Below are 15,139 nucleotides of genomic sequence, written 5' to 3' on the forward strand. Positions count from 1 at the left end.
CATGCAGGCTGGAACAACAGGGGTCACAGAACAGTCATATAGAGGGAATCCCTCCTGCCCTGAACACTCACTCAGAACTAAATCGAATGCATGTATCTTCTGCTTAAATAGGCCTCACACATGACAGAAACTGCATTTCACACAAGTAGTTTAGAAGCACAGTAACATCTGGTGATTATTAGGGTCCTCTTTGAAGGTTATTCGGTCTCCCGGCTTCTTGAGTTAAACACTTCATTCTGTTTGTTTAGGTTGTTCTTGTTTATTTGTTTATTTTCACAGGGAAGGCTGGCTTATACAGAGAGATAAGATGATAGCGGCTTTTGCAGCTTGGCTTCCCAGTCTGGGTATGAGTTACTTAGTTTTAATCCAAACTGAAATCGTTCTGGCACACCATGCTAGTCCTCCCCCACTGCTACCACTGGCAATGCACAAAAAAAGGATTTTCCTTGTTTTAGCAGGAAATTGACTCCCCCCCCCCCCCCAACTTCACTTAATGCTGGGACCTCTAACTGGCAAGGGGCCTAACATTAGTGGCAGATAAGTCAATGTCAACATTATGAGAATAAATCAATGGCTTCCCAAGGTAAAGCAGAGAAAAGGCCAGCACTGGTGTCGGTCTGGCTCAGTGAACAGCCCAGGCCAACGTCTCTGCGGGGGGTCCTTCACTTTAATCCGTGCGTCACTCTGGAAAGCGTAGGGTGCACTGAGAAACTGCTTGTCACCAGTAAGGTAAAAGGGGCCTGCATTCATCAAGGTGTTGGCTCAGTGAGATGCCGCCCTAACCACACCGGCCATTAAGCACATGACCTTGGTGTCTGTGGGAGCGCTTAGCCATAGCGGAGCAGGTTTGGGTCCCACGTGCTCACCAGCACGTGGGCGAGTCTTCCGTGCAGAGGGAGGAACGGACGGCCTGGTCCATACAAACACTCCTCCTGCGAGGCCTGGTCAAGGGCGTACAGCACAGAGCAGACGTGCACTGTCAGCACATGTTCAGATGCAGATCTCGCGCGTTAGAATTAACACTAATACTAAAGATACAAAAATAATCATTTTACATAAGCAGCATTGGCTCCAGTGTTTTCTTGAATAGCTCTCGATGAGCATATTCAATGGGCAGGCGAACAGCAGGGCTAAATAACAGGCTTTAGTGCAGGCGGTCAAGCATGTCACTGTCTGGCCTACAGAACCCCAATAACTCTGGAATGAAGATTGCATCGCAGTTTGTAAGAACACTTCAGATGCTCTAAGAGTTCATCCACCCCGCATCACGCAGCAGGTGTCTAGCTGATAATGGCTCTGTGCTCTCTTTTCTGCTAACCTAGCCACTATTTTCCTGTCTCTTCTTGTCTGTTGTTAATGATAGCTGAGGTAATTTGAACGCCTGTACATATACTACAAACACAGAAATAGCAGAGATAACCGATAATGGAGTTAACTGACCAGAGACCTAACTGGGACTTTTATGATTTGTGTGAGCACGGTTTGTTAAATCTTTATACCTGCATGTAGACTCTGCTAAACTTGCACTAAACCTTTCTCCCCAGGAAGTGATGTCAGCAGAGGATGAGTCCACTTCCTGCTACTGCCTCCTGGACCCACGGAGCTGCCACTTGCTGCTGGACGAGCCAGGCTCCTACGCCCTGGTTGGGGAGCCGCTGAGCGAGGAAGCCGGCAAGAGGCTGAGAGTGGCAGCCTTCGGCAGCCTGGAGGCCACGCCCACCAGCTACAGCCTGCGTGTGTACTGTGTGGATGACACCCCCCATGCCTTTCAGGTCAGCATCACCCACCCAGCGCCACAGACAAGTAACACACCATACACATGCAAAGGTTTCCACCTGGCATATGCAGATCGGTTTTGATTCAGCATCAACCCAGGAGAAATCTGCATTGCTGGAATACATCCGATCTCATTTACATTTACATCATTTGGTAGTCGGTCTTATCCAGAACAACTTGGATATATCACATGACAGAATGACAGAATGGCAGTATGTGTGCTCCCTGGGAAAAAAAAATCCATGGTCTTGGTGTTGCTCTACTAATGTCACTTAGGCATATTGTCATACTACCGACAAGGAGACAAGCACATGTACAAAATCCACATGCAGAGAAGGAAGAGTTTTCTGATATAGAATGCTTATGGTGGAAGTGTTTGGCATAATGGCACAACCAATCTTTTGGCTGCACTGCAGACGTTTATGCTGAAGGAGAGAGCCTCCATTATCCATGGAAACCTCGCTGAGGATGACTGACTTAATAACTTTTCATTTTAATGGGCTCATATTTAAAAATTGATATGAGACTCAGTGCCCAGAGCATTATTGAGAGTTGACACTGACCCTGTGCTCTGGGACTCTCCAGTGGGGGTGGGTTTGTCAGGTGACACATTCAGTCAGAAATGCTTTACCAAGCTGAGGACATACATGCTTGCTTAGAGCATAAGGACAGGATGTTTTCACCTCGGGATCCATCCATGATGGGATTTAAAGGACCAGTCCATAATTCTTTCCACAGTAAATGTATGCAAAATGACAGCAATTAGCATTATGCAAAGGTACAGATGACATCATACTAATGGAAGACTTTAATTTATTGTTAGCATTTTTAGTTGAGCTCCTCCTTTAAATGTGCATGTGATTTTCTTTTTAGCTCCTCACAGAGTCAAGGACATATTTTAATATCAGGAGTAAACAGAGTCCTTTCTGTTTGCTCAAGCACTGCAAAAGTGTTAAAGCTTTTCTCATCTCAAAGCCACCATCAAAATCTTACCTTCCTGCTCCTGTGATCCTCGTTACCAGAGAGGAAAGGAGGAAAAGGCTTCACTAGAGTAACAACCAAACAGGCAAATTCATAAAGAAATGCACAATTCAGAGGGAAAAGAGTGAGTAGGTTTGCTGTGGCAGCGAGTAACTAGGCTAACACACAGGGCAAGATAAATAATTCAAAAGTACATAGATAATTCTGTTTGGGTTAAAAGAAGGCAACCATTCTAAATGAACGGACTTGTTAACTGTGTTAACTGATAAGGGACTGACAAACTGTGGTACAAGAAAAGTAACACTAACCAAAACACAACAAGAAGATTCTGTGAAGAAGCCACATGGCCACATATTTTCTTGAGGTTCTTTAGATTTTTTTCTATTGTCACATGGCCATTTTTCACTGGTCTTCATGTAATGGTCAGAACCAGTCTGAGCAGGCAGTGCCCATCACCGTGGCAACGATGGGAGAGCAAAAAGTATTTTCTGCCATCTTGGGCACATTCCACTCTGGTCAAGCAAAGACATTCATGACCAGGAGACAGATGCACAGTCATTATCCACTAGACACCTGGTGAGTAATGTGTGGAGGATAATTGACACCCTCATAAGATCAGATGTTCTGAAACACATGCAGGTTTGTCAGATGTTGCAGAGTTTAAAGAAATATGCACAGGTTTTTCAGTCAAGAAAGAAGAGCAACATATAATCGACATATTTACCGATTCCTAACAACATACAGGAAAATTTGTTGACCTTTCGGTGAAACTCACTTTTTTGAATGTAAAATATGCTTTGGGGGGGATTCAAGAAGAATCCCTGACCACCAAATTCAAACACAACACAGCAGCAGATCATGATCTTTTTCAGCCAAACCATACTTGCTATTTTTATTCGATGAAACAATCAGAAGTAAAATTACCTCTGTGTCTTCCAGAAGGTATTTGAAGTGCATCGTCATTTACTTTCACAACAGATGCTAGAGCAGCTGACAGTCATAAATGGGTGTCAGTATAGTTTATGTTTGAGGGGATATATTCAATTTGATATTCCAAAAGTACATTCTGAATGTGGTAAGACAGCATTTAGCTATAGAGCTCCTTCAGTATGGAAAGTGTTACAGAAACATTTGAAATTAGGCTAATATCCTTATCTGATCTGTTAAGAGATCTGTTAAAGAATTTTATTACTATGCTTGTTGCTGTTTTCAATAGTTTAAAGTTGATTTCTATATTCCTACCATTTCCCTTTTATGTTATTGGTGTCAGTTTTCTGCCTTTATGGCCCCAGCTCACTTGTAAATGAGATTTCTATCTCACAGTGGCCTTTACCCTGGCTACATAAAGTTTCAAAAACAGATTTGAAGCTAAGATTGTTCATTTTAATTTGTTGCTACATGTAATTCTTGTTTAGTTTAGACAACTGTCTGCAAAAGGTAGAGCTGTGCAAGCTTGGCTTTCCCATAAACACTTCCAGGCCAGTGAAACAGGGAGCAGAGAGAGTCCCGTCAAATGGTCTGAAACAGTATGGATTAGCCAAACAACTACACAGCAGGGTGCCTACATTCAGCTTGTCAGAAAATTTCTATTTAAATTAAACCTTTTTGTCATTCATGAAGGTGAATTTGACTTTTTATTCACGCTTTCCATGTGACCTTAAATGGTGAAATGAACTGAGACCTGTAGTGGAATGGGACATTTGAATTAAAGGCCACTAAGGTGGAATGGGAATATTTGAATAAGACAACTACTGCACCATTTAAGGTGGAAGCCAACTACAGCTGCATGCAGAATGGGCAGCTAAAGAGCAGGCATAGTGGCACACTGGTAGTGCCCATAAAGATCACGCCCGTGCTCTTAAGTCTAGTTAATAATATTTTTTGCTTGCGTGAATCATGTTTTTTCATCCCTGTAGTTTGATTTTATGAGCACCAGAATGTTTCATTCTCATGTTAAAATAACTAACATTGCGAGTGTTGAGGATTCCTTCAGACTCGCCTGCGGTGGACTGTGTTATCTGAACTGTCGTCTTTTTCACTCCTCTCAAGCTTCCGTGCCTGTGATAACATCAGAATATATAAAAGTGTTCATAATCTAGATCCACCCTTTAATATCCATTATTGCAGTGTTGTTCTTTAGTCAACAAAACTGTTTATTATTATGTTAGTATTCCCTGGTTTGACGACTAATAAGATGTTACCATCGCTACAGGTAATGTGACCTTTTGTGCTGCCGATCTGACTCTTTCTATTGCAGAATAAAGTGTGTCCACCGCAAGTGGTGTGCAGATGTGTAAAAACGTACAGAGCAGTTTCACCTATGTCGTTCTATGCAGCAGCAGCACTCACCAAAACCCACATGCTTCCCACCTGACACCATGCAGACCTGTGTGTTGGAGGTTGTGGATGTTTGCTCCAGGCTCCAAAAACCTCACAACTAGATTTAGATTTGGAAAGGGAGTTAGTGGGTTTTCGAATAAGTATGAACAAGTACGATCAGCACCCAAAAATGCACGATTGCTAAGACTGCTCTCTGTGAGCAGGGTAAGATTGAGAATGCTCCAACAGACACCATACTGCAAATGAAACACTGGTTATTGGGATAGAGTCTTCATGTGATGTACACAGAGCATAGCACCACGTGAGAGGCAGTACACAGCACCGCAGTTCTTCAAACCAGTGAACTTATGCACATGGAAAGTACCAGATACATTCTGTATATTCTGAGTCAGGTGGAAGCCACATCATTCATTTCCTTCCTCATTCTTCATGGTGGTTAGTGTTGAACTGTAAATGAATCACTGGTTGTTGTGATAATAAGTCTTCATGTGATGTACAGAGAGCACAGCACCACGTGAGAAGCATTTCACAGCACCTCTGTTCTTCCGACCAGTGAACGTTTGCATATGGAATGTACCGGATACAGTAGATGTGTGTTGTGAGATAGACAGGAGTTGCACCACTCATTTCCTAACTCAGTCTTTATGGTGGGTAGTGGATGTGGTTAGTGTCGCATAAATCACTGGCGGCATGTTTGTTAGTTCTACTGGGCCTCAGCGCACTTTGAAGAACTTCTGCAGCCAGAGTGGGGCAACATGGAAGTGGGTGTGGTCAACAACACCATGGCATCTAAATGAAAGCGGGGCCTTTGACCTCAAGCCCTGTGTCAAACCTATGCTCCATGCAAATTTAAACCATCAATGGCTGCACATCTTTGCCACATGACAGGCTTCGTTTATAAAGCGTTTTTATACCCAAAATCAGATTCTAGTACTGTGGCTCGCCAGGACGCAAACAGCTGCTTTTCTGAAGGCATATCAGCAATACAAATCGTATGGTTCTATGTTGGGCAGATCCAGATTTTTTTTTTTTTTTTTTTTTGCGAATAAGCAGAAATTGATGATTAAATTCCACCCCCATGTTTATGCTACCGTGGTTGGAGGCTGTATTGGTACATGGATCACTGCAAGAGGCAAAGCCAAATGGAGCATGCATAGACATGCAGAAGTGTCAGACTGCAGACTTGCAAGATCAGACTGGGCATCGCTGATGGCCTCAAAAACCCACCCCAAACCTCGCCTTAAACCCGGCCTCACTTCTTCTAGCCATGTCAGATGATTCTTGTTTTAGAGATACAGTTTTCAGATTGACATGACAGGGACATGTTATCACAGGAAGGAAGTTGACAGTGCAAATTGATTTAATTTTACCCTTAGAAGGCAGTGAATTAGTCAAACTTACTAATTTGTTCAGGACATATCTAGTCCTGCGTGTCTGAATGTTAAAATTGTAGTGTTTATGTCCTGAAACCAATTCTGTTTTATGTGGGTATACAAGAGAAGAGAAAGGCAAATCAGTTTTGTTTTCAGTAGCGAGCTAATGTAGCATTGTGCCATTAAAATTTGCACTTTTCTATTTGTATTTTCAAATAGCTGTGAATATTACTGTTTCTCATTCACAGTGCCTCACTTGCTTTTTCTCTCCCTCTTCACCTTTTATCTCTCTCTCTCTCTCACACACACACACACACACACACACACACACACACACACAAACACACACTCTCTCGTCAGAATCAATCAGCGCAGTCCTGCATGAGTGCTCAGACTGCTGTCTGTGAGCAGTGTGAGATTGAGAAGGCTCGAACAGACACCGTACACATGCGCGCCTGGCCCGTGCACTCACTCAGCCTGCATATTGAACAGCCCACTGAAACACAAAGCACTTATGACGGATGAACAGCACCATGACTGAAATCAAAGGAGCCCTTAATCAATTTAAATTCAATTTTCCTTTCTAAGCATGACGCCTGCTCTGTTTGTTTAAATCTCCCCCCACCCTTTTATTTTGTGTAGCCATTCTTCATGCTCAAAGTGAACAGCTCCAGAACTCCCTCAGAGAATGGTACCTTCTGAAAAGAGCACAAACTAATGGTCTTTTTCCCCCTTCCAAAATCCTCTTGTAAAATCTCAATAACATGCAGTACTGTTGATGCAGTTGAAGAGAATAAGGCTCAAAGCTGGTGCATTTACTGGAAGGGAAATGAAGACGGAACTTGGATTACAGTTGCAGTTGTGTTTATTGAGGCTGCAGGTCCATGCAGGAGCCATCAGAAGTGGAGGAGTAGGGGTATTACAGCCCGTACATTCAACACTGACCTCACAACCAGCCATCCCAGGGTCCAGACCAGCAGCAGACCGGTGTGGAGCTGCTGGCCTAAAGTACCCTGCCCTAATGGGCCTCTCATCTCGGCCGCAGGGTGTCGTGATGGCAGAATCCAGCAGGGGAGGGCTGCTCTTGGAGGAACCCCAGACCCTACTGTTCAAGGGCAATGCCTACAGTCTGCAAGTCTCCATCCAAGACCTGCCCCAGGTGCTGTGGAACATCAAACCCTTTACAACTTGTCAGGTAAGTTTGTGTGTCTGTTCCTTTACTGAAAGAAGTCGTGGTGTATCTCGAGGAAAGTATTTCATGTCTAAAAATGTTTTGCTGCATTAACATGCATCTTAATTATACAGTTGAAGAAAAGCTTCCCACAGTGCCACAGATGGATGCAAACTGCAGCTCTGTGTTTTTTCCAAACCCTCATCCTAGTGTTTTCTAGGCTCCACCTACAGCTCTCCAAGCCATGCCCCTGTGTTCTTCCTGATCTCACTGAAAGCACTCAAGCTTGATATACAGGATATGAGTTGAAACAGTATCAAAGAATTACTCTGTTGGATTTGGTCCCTCCTTCCCACCACCAATAATTCTTGTTTCCTTCTTTGATGGTCTTATTCTGGTATGAATCCTCAAAGATTAGAAACCACTAAACTGGAGCACTGCTGAATTATAGTCAGCCTTCCTGTTTTAGGGGAAGCAAGGAGACCATTTTAGCAGTATGTCAGTCATCCTATTGTACTAACCACAGAGGGGTGTTGAGTGGGGCTTACTGCTATCACTCAGGCCCTCCATATCACATGACACATACCCATTGCACAGCAATGCTGTAAAATTGTACCGGATCCAGGCATTACTGTAGAAGCCGAGGTGGTTGGCATCATCATTTCCATTAGCTGACTCCTGGCCCTCGGCCCTCGCCCCGGTGGATCAGCGCAGGGCACGGGGTGAGCTCCTCCGCAGTCTCATCAGGCACCGCTTCTATCCCTTTCCCATAAACGGCGACCCCTCACAGGTCGCTGTGCTGGACACGGTGGGGGGGGGGGCAGGTCAAGGACACGCCTGCTCCTGTGCCTCTTTGCCAGATTTAATTATCCACCAAAGGCAGTCCTCCTCTCGTCCCCAGCTAGTTAGCTGTTAGCCCAGGAGCAGCTCCCTAGTGTGTGGAATTAACAGGGATTTGGGTCAGATTCTCTTTCACCCAAGGATCTCAAGGCAGATCTTCTAGCACCCTGGGGCTTTTATCATATTGTTAATAGTACAGACTTTGTGTGTGTGTGTGGGGGGGGGGGGGTCCCTTTTTTCTTTCTTCTTTTTTCCATTTTTTGCTGAGTCAGCAGTAGAGGCAGATATAGCGACTTATCTAATCACAAGTATCGGTTTATTTGTCTCTCCCCTCTTTAAAGGCTGTCTTCTCTCTGTTCATTCCCTTCTCTCTGTTTCTCCCCCGTGTCTCTGTTTCTCCCCATGTCTCTTTCCTCTCCTCTTTATCCGCCTCCTTCCTCCCATACCCTGATTTCTCCTCTTTCTCTATTCTTCTTTCTGTCTCCCTCCCCTCTCTCTCTCTCCCTCGTCCCATCTCTACCTCCCCCCTCTCCTCATATTCCCTCTCTTTTCTTCTCTCTCCCGCCCCTCTCTTCCATGTCTCCTCTCTCTTCCTCTGTCTCTTCCATGCTGCCTACTTCTCCCCTCTCTCCACCCTATAGGAGTTCTCTTTCTCCCAGGTGTGGGGCAGTAACCAGCAGCCCTTGCACTGTGCCTTCACTCTGGAGAGATTCAACACTGCCACCACGCAGCTGTCCTGTAAGATCAGTGTGCGCCAGGTCAAAGGTCATGAGCAGATCCTGCAAATCTACACCTCTGTGGCAGAGGTCAGATCCGTGCCACGCGTTTACATACCTCTTTGTGTATCAGACAGGGTAGCTCCCTGACCTTGAAGTCTGACCTCTGCAGATGGCTGAAATCTTTGTTTGAAAGTTATTCTGACATTCTCCCTGTTCTCTTTATGGATAGATATTCAGAAAATGATAGTCATGTTATACTTTATATTATGATGGACAGTAATTGTTATGTGCAAATAAATACATTTAATGAATAACACTGACTGTGTTCAAATGAACTATGTTACATGATTTTGCCTTGCTGAAGCACTTTTCTTGTTCTTTTTTTCCCCTCTTCTGGGCTCTTTAGCGGGAAACGGGGGCGGTTCCCTTTTTTATGCAGACAGATTGCACGGTCACCTGCCAGACGGGCGCCAAAGCCTTCAAAATCCCTCTGTCCATTCGGCAGCGGATCTGCGCCACGTTTGACACTGCCAACGCCAAGGGCAAGGACTGGCAGCTCCTCGCTCAGAAACTCTGCATTGAGAGGTGAATGCCCTCAAGAGACAGGGGCCAGAAACTTCTGGTGGGCCATGCTCACTTCGTTAAACTTGCTGCCCTGTCTGCGCCAGCTGTCATAAAGCTGCAGTATAAGACGGTCCCGTGCGGCTGGCGCCCCTCCACTAAAAACGCTCCCTCAGTGCTCATTGTTCAGCTCAAGTTATTCACATTGGCAAAGTATAATTTTTAACTAACTAAAGACACTATTGGGAATTTGAGAAAGGTGGCTTTGGTTCTGCCTCTGTTCGGTCAGTTAGCGCTTATGGGACGTGAACCATTACATACACATAATCAAATTGCTGTTCGGGCTATACAGAATATTGTGCACTTTCTGCACACATGCTAAGAATGTCATTTCAGAGAGGTAAGCATTTATAGTATTGTAATATTTAATTGTTGGGCTTTAAGGAAAGTTATTATTTTATTGATCTTAAATAATTTTCAGATAGATTAGGTCTTGAAGCAAATTACTGCTTATTATTTTGTAGCTTTGCCTACTGTGGTCAGAGACATCTATATTGTGTTGAAACACTGCCCTCAGTTGTTTTTACACATTATTGCAGCCTGCAGTCCTTCAGAAACTGCTGGAATCCTTTTATAGCCATAAATTCTTTATTATTATTATACAAACAAATGTGAATAGTGAACAGTGTTAATTTAAATTATCCTTTGAATTATACTGTACAAGGGCACTCTTCTTTTTCTCAGTAGCTCCTTACATGGTTAGACAGCAATCGCCTACTGCTCCTTAAACCTTACAATGAGCCCCGTTGTACTTGGCGCTCTCTTATCTGGGCCAGGGTGATGTTAGAGTGACACCAGAACCTGCCACCCTCCAAAGAAAATCAAAGGCAAATGGACAGGGTCAGAACAGGGGCCAACTCTGAGCAGCGATAAACATCTGGAGATCAAAAGGAAGAAGATAAAATGGACACAGTAAGTGGGGAGCACAGGAGATAACAGGGCGAAGGTCAAACCCCTCTACTCTGACCCTGCACACCCGTCCATTCTTCACCCTCTTCCCCCTTAATTGTCCAATCAGGGATAACTGCAGCTTGCAGGGCAGTTCTGAGTCCTGCACAGAGGGCCTCAAGCCACAGTACTCTCACTGAAACATTCATACTCTAAATAAACTCCACCCTAGTTCTAGCACCTCCCCTTCTGACCCCCCCCCCTCCCCCTCCCTCTGCCATGTCTGCAGGAACCTGTCGTTCTTCGCCAAGCAGCGCAGCCCGTCCGGGGTCATCCTCAGCCTGTGGGAGGCCCGGCACCAGGCCAGCGGCGACCTTGACTCGCTGGCCAGCGCCTTGGAGGAGATCGGTAAGATCCACTCCAAACCCCCGGCCCAGAGCCCCGACGTGGCCGAGCCAAACTTCGACCAGTGAGGGCGGATGCACCGGTGTCCCACCCACCCACCTCCACCGCCGTGGCGCAGACCCCGATCCCTGCGCCTGCCCACCAGCAGTGATCAACTTGTGTGTTCCACTCGTGCCCAGCTGAACAGCAAGAGAGACCTGCAGTCAAGCAAAACGCGTGCGAGTGTCATCCATTCTCGACAGCACTTGGCCATGCTGTAACACAACGAGGAAAACCACAAAAGGGTGGTTGAGAAAAAGGCACAAAGCTACCGTAAGGGGGCCAGTTCTGCCTCGGCCTACCCTGCATATCTTCAAAGATAGCACCTAGGAGTGTGTGGGCAGGCCCCATTGGGGAGATCTTTTCTCACCCACCTTCCCTTTCAGTTTCAATGTCAGTCAACTTCCTCCCTGTTCCCGGCAGTGCCATGTGTGAATCCAGCAGAGCTGTGTGTGTGAATCCTGCAGTGCCGTGTGTGAACCCAGCATTCGGCAGCAAAAACTCTATTCACGCTTCCATGTGGTACCACTGACATACTTTGTGGTTCGTTTGCACTATAAAGCTTTAGAGCAGGAAGGTCAATTATGCACTGCTTGTCAAAAAAGGCAACCATCATCCATCCGCAGGGAGCAAGGCCCTCTCCTCTGCACACTGTGTACTGCGAGATCCTCTTTACATTGTTTCCTTTTGGGTTTTTGCCAAATGTTTTCCCAATTGGAAGCCATTACAAACACCATACTGGGGAGGGATATTAATGAAATATATATATTTTTGATGTTGTCTTGAGATTCAAAAGTTGAGAGGGGAAAATATCAACTCTGGCATACTCTGGGCTGCCAGCTCAAGACAGTAGTCAAGACAACTGCACAAATGTGTTCCTCTTAGATAACAGCAGTGGTTGCCTGTGAATGACACACAGGTCTGCTGAGTCAGTGTACAACAAGCCACTCGACAGCAAGCCCAGTAACATCCCCCTTTAAAGAAAAATGTCCAAATGTCCCCTTTAAGCTATCTTATGAAGCCCCACATGTCCCTGTGTTAAAGTATGTGAAGCCTCTGCCAATCCGATAAAGGCATGAGGCAGCAGAAGAGTCCGTGTGAAGGAAAAAGAGGCACATAGGTAGAGAGCAGCTGTTTAAGCAAACAGCTCAGCTTCTGTTCTTCCCGCATGCTTCCTCCTGGAACGTTCCAGAAAAGCCAAGCTCCCGGAGAAACCCTGGCAAGGATTAAACCCCTTGTAAGCCCGGACTGGTGAGACGCGCCGACCATCCACGACAGGGGAAAGAGGCACACGGAAAAGCTCCACCCCCAGCCTGGAGGGAGTCGGTGGAGAGAAGCTGTGACTTCATATCCTAAATCATCTATTTCATTAATCCGCCTCCTCCACAGGGCTCGCCTGCTGCCCACCGACCTTGTTTTTGGGCAGCTACCGCTCAGCTAAAGAACAGCCGTGTGCCACCAGAGACACGGCCATTACCAGTGAAGGATGAGTCAGAGTTACTCAACATTTTAAATGTCCATGGGTGAGAAATGTGGACTTTAAAACCAGCATACAAGTGTAATTTCAATTAACTCTTAAAGGAATAATTCTTCCCCACTCCAAAAAAAGCTAACAGGTCTAACGGCAACTAAACATTTAAAGTTAATAGGCAGTTAGTATGTTACACTAAGGAATTGCCAGAATGAGTGCTGTTCTTTCTAGCTTTCCCTAGTGATTAATGATGCTGACATTTTGGGGCGAGGTTCCTGGAATCGGCCCTCCATGGTTGTCCAGCGGCATCCTGCATGGTGGCAGGTGCCGTGGAGATGTTCTCGCCGGGCTACTAAAGCAGAGCTGCACCCTGCTACAGCAGCTCTGGGTGCCACTGCACGTTCCCTACACTCCCTACTCTTGGCCACCCCGCCTCAGCTCCCGCAAGCACTCGTAAAACTACCTGACAAGATGAATCCGGAGTGCTAAGGGCAGAGAAAAAACAGCCTCTGCACACTGGATATCTGCAAGTTTCCCGGAGCTGTACAGCTAGCATTCCTCATTGCCATGCAGCCCAGAGATCTATTTTCTGCCATTCACCTTATTACTTCATTTCTCAGAAAATGTTCCACTTTTCAGAGGTGTAAAACAGCGACCCTCTGTTATGACTGTAAATCACCCAGAATAGTTGATAACATGAAATATATAGCAGCCTGTTGGCCTCAAGCATTTGACTGTTGGCAGGAACAGTGCGAGTGATTGGCCAAGAGACCAGTATTAATATACCGCCCGACGGGGCATCTTTCAATGCCAGAGCCATTCCTGTGCATTTTAATGGGTGGTTGAGATACAACTGACTGACACCTGAATTAGCCAATGGAAATACTTCTCCCTGAAATGTTTATTGACTGATGTCTTTAGTGTCAAAGCGAAATGCTGCTTGTGATCTTGCAGGTAAATCAGGCGAGCAGCAAATGGGGCATCCAGTGCTTAGTGCGCTGACTGGATTAACGTAGGACGGTGACAGGCAGAATAATGTCCTACCAAGATGTTATCCCTTCCTAATCTCACCCATCATCCATTCAAAGACATCAAACCGCTTTGATTTACAGGTATTTTTATTGGGCCTGCCAACAGTTGCATCTTAAAACGGCTACACCTTTGACATGATAAACTGTTCGGTTTTTCATCTGAGTTTGTTTGTTGTATAAACAAGCTGTGATAAGTATTCATATTCAAGAGGTTCTATAACATTATTATACAGTATATATCACAGGCTATGTGTATGTCAGAACTAATATGATTTACCAAAATATCTCTTTCTATTATTTGTATCAATCCCTATCCAGGTTAATGAAATATAAAACATTTCTGTCTCTTTGTCATATTCTCATAACCTTACTTTAGAAATGTCATCTGTGAGGCTTAAATGAAATCTGTGTTGGCTTTTGGTCAGGTGTTATATCCACTGTGTGGGAGAGGAAAGATCAGGGAAAAGGTCATTGCCAAAATTGGTAATGATTACACTGGTGAAAAATAACTTATTTCTGTTTTTTTTCTGACCATATTTATGGGTAATATTTGTATTAGTATTAAGGGGCATGTGACTATTGTTTCACATGTTACAAAATTTTCTTCCTATGAATGTAAACAGTCATAATAATGCTATTTTAAATATTTTTAGTTTTCTTTTTAAAAAAGCCAATGCATATTTTTTTATTCACCAGATTACTCTGCATGATAGCAGGTCTAGGATCAGTTTGCTTGCTTTTCATATCCTAATAAATATGTGTAAGATTGAAGGTAGACTGATCCTAAACCATGGATCTCTGAATTTCTGAATACTCTACAGGCCATGAGCAGGTATTCATAAGGCATCACGTAACAGGATCCACAAACCATTAAAGAATCTGACCTCAGATCAGCATTGCTAATTCTGAGGCAATTCATGCATCCCAGCTGCTGTTCTTTTGTTATATGATTCATGTGTTCCATGCTATGATTGTGCCTTGTATAACTACTGTAAATGGTGAATGTTGTACAGTTCAGATGGGGCTGAATCATCCAGACAAGATTTTCATTATGAGACTAACGCATTGCATCAAGGAGTCTAAGGCAAGAGCTTTTCTAGTGAGAAACATCCTGTTTGGTATTGCCAGGCCAGCGTTGTGGTATACTGTGTCAAAATTCTGGACATTTTGGATGTTTTCTGTACAGTAGACTTGCTGATATATATGCAGTCTTTTGGAAATAAATGTACAGTTGAGCATCAGTGACTTTCTCCATTCTTCTAAAACTAGCAATGCCTGTATGTTTGGGAGCAGCCAGTCTGCAGTTTGACATCTGTATGGCTGTGTCTGACAACAGTTAACCAGACAGAAGCAAATAATGAAAAACATCTTAAATCGCATGCAGTGTTTTTCACAAGTGGAGCTTTCAAAGAGAATGGTGAAAGAATTACACAAGGAGTTGTGCTCCTCTCTGATCTAGGAAGGCCAGAATCCAGCACAGTTCA

General features: G+C 44.6%; 1 protein-coding gene across 4 annotated transcripts in view; it reads left to right on the top strand.

Moving 5' to 3' along the window:
• The window catches only part of LOC113576916 (netrin receptor UNC5D-like), a 114,522-nt gene extending 99,626 nt beyond the window's left edge, over positions 1-14,896 (top strand). For all 4 annotated transcript variants that reach the window (XM_035526293.1, XM_035526294.1, XM_035526295.1 and 1 more), the window contains 5 exons: positions 1,545-1,772; positions 7,516-7,665; positions 9,123-9,287; positions 9,607-9,785; positions 10,999-14,896. In XM_035526293.1, the coding sequence (XP_035382186.1) occupies positions 1,545-1,772; positions 7,516-7,665; positions 9,123-9,287; positions 9,607-9,785; positions 10,999-11,182 (906 nt within the window). In that variant the 3' untranslated portion in view covers positions 11,183-14,896. The remainder of the gene's footprint in view (positions 1-1,544; positions 1,773-7,515; positions 7,666-9,122; positions 9,288-9,606; positions 9,786-10,998) is intronic.
• Positions 14,897-15,139: the final 243 nt, after the last annotated feature.

Source organism: Electrophorus electricus, chromosome 5, assembly GCF_013358815.1.
Source record: "Electrophorus electricus isolate fEleEle1 chromosome 5, fEleEle1.pri, whole genome shotgun sequence".
NCBI classification, from domain to species: Eukaryota; Metazoa; Chordata; class Actinopteri; order Gymnotiformes; family Gymnotidae; genus Electrophorus; species Electrophorus electricus.